This window comes from Nematolebias whitei, chromosome 6 (assembly GCF_014905685.2).
Source record: "Nematolebias whitei isolate Nwh7 chromosome 6, NemWhi1, whole genome shotgun sequence".
In the NCBI taxonomy this organism is placed as follows: Eukaryota; Metazoa; Chordata; class Actinopteri; order Cyprinodontiformes; family Rivulidae; genus Nematolebias; species Nematolebias whitei.
In genome coordinates, this window is record NC_056503.1 from 46,215,357 (window position 1) to 46,216,513 (window position 1,157).

At 44.9% G+C, this 1,157-nt stretch overlaps 1 protein-coding gene across 1 annotated transcript in view; it reads left to right on the forward strand.

Annotated features, from left to right (window-relative positions):
• Positions 1-389, forward strand: part of arrb1 (arrestin, beta 1) — a 9,253-nt gene extending 8,864 nt beyond the window's left edge. The window contains exon 12 of the mRNA XM_037677914.1: positions 173-389. Coding sequence (XP_037533842.1) covers positions 173-284 — 112 coding nt within the window. The 3' untranslated portion in view covers positions 285-389. The remainder of the gene's footprint in view (positions 1-172) is intronic.
• The last annotated feature ends 768 nt before the right edge of the window (positions 390-1,157 follow it).

The following is a 1,157-nucleotide window of genomic DNA, read 5'->3' on the forward strand; positions in this document are numbered from 1 at the left end:
CTGATTCCAGTGTTCTACGTATACACGGCAAGTTCTAACAGCAGATCCGTTGTTCCGTCACTGGTTCCAGTGTTCTATGTATACACAATAATTTCTAATGCTGGTTGGAGCTGTTGGACGGTGATTCTCTGTCTCTGCTGTTCTAACCTTCATCACTTTCTTCTTCGCTCAGTGATGATGACATCATTTTTGAAGACTTCGCCCGCCAGCGGCTGATCGGAGCAAAAGACGAGAAGGAGGAGGATGAGGAACCAGTGGATTCGCCTCAACTGAACGACAGATAAAAGTGAAGGGCCTCGCCGCCGTCGCTGCTGTCGTTTAGCTGCTGTTAGTAGTGTGGAGATGGCAGAAGTTCACCTGTGGTTCGAACCACAGCCGGGACACCCTTCAAACACTCGGTGGTGCAGTGTTTCTGTGTTTGTTCATGTCCGTCCTCTCTCTCTGCGTCCTGCAGGGTGTAAAACCACAGCCTTGTGTTTTCAGACCGAGCAGCGGCGGGGACTCAGAGCGGACCTTAGGGCGACAGCTGGAAGCATGCTTCCAATGTCTCTTTGTTCTTCATGTTTCCATTAGAGACAGAGAAGGAGTAACGTCGTCCTCAGATTAGCTTCAGTATTTTGTGTTGAAGAGTCTTCGTAAACATTACCACTGCCAACTCTGGATGATCAGCCGTCCACCATGGGAGCTGAGTCAGGGACGTCTGCAGGTTGATCTGCAGGATGCACCAACTCAACAGGAGGATGAGGAAACTGTGCATGAAATATATCAGTACTTTATATTTTATTAATGTCACAAATAGTCAGCATTTCATCAGGAGCAGCCCTGATTTGTTGTTTGATGTTGATAATTTTCCAAATCCTCGTTACTGGTGTTAAAACAGCTCCTCAGTCCTGGTTTCCTGACCCAGTTGTTCCACCACAGTTTAGTTTGAACAAACAGGCTTTCCCTTAAATCTTGAAATCTCTGTGACCGGTTTAAAATATTACAATACCCAACCCGGTACACTTTAGTATTCTCTAAGATTTAATAATTTCTTGTATTTAAGCTGTGACATCATCTCAGGCAGCAGGTGAGTCTTCACCAGAAGAAGGTAAAAATGTTCATGTTTGACTTTTCTTACATCAAAAAATTTGTAATTAAAATATCAACCAGCCAGA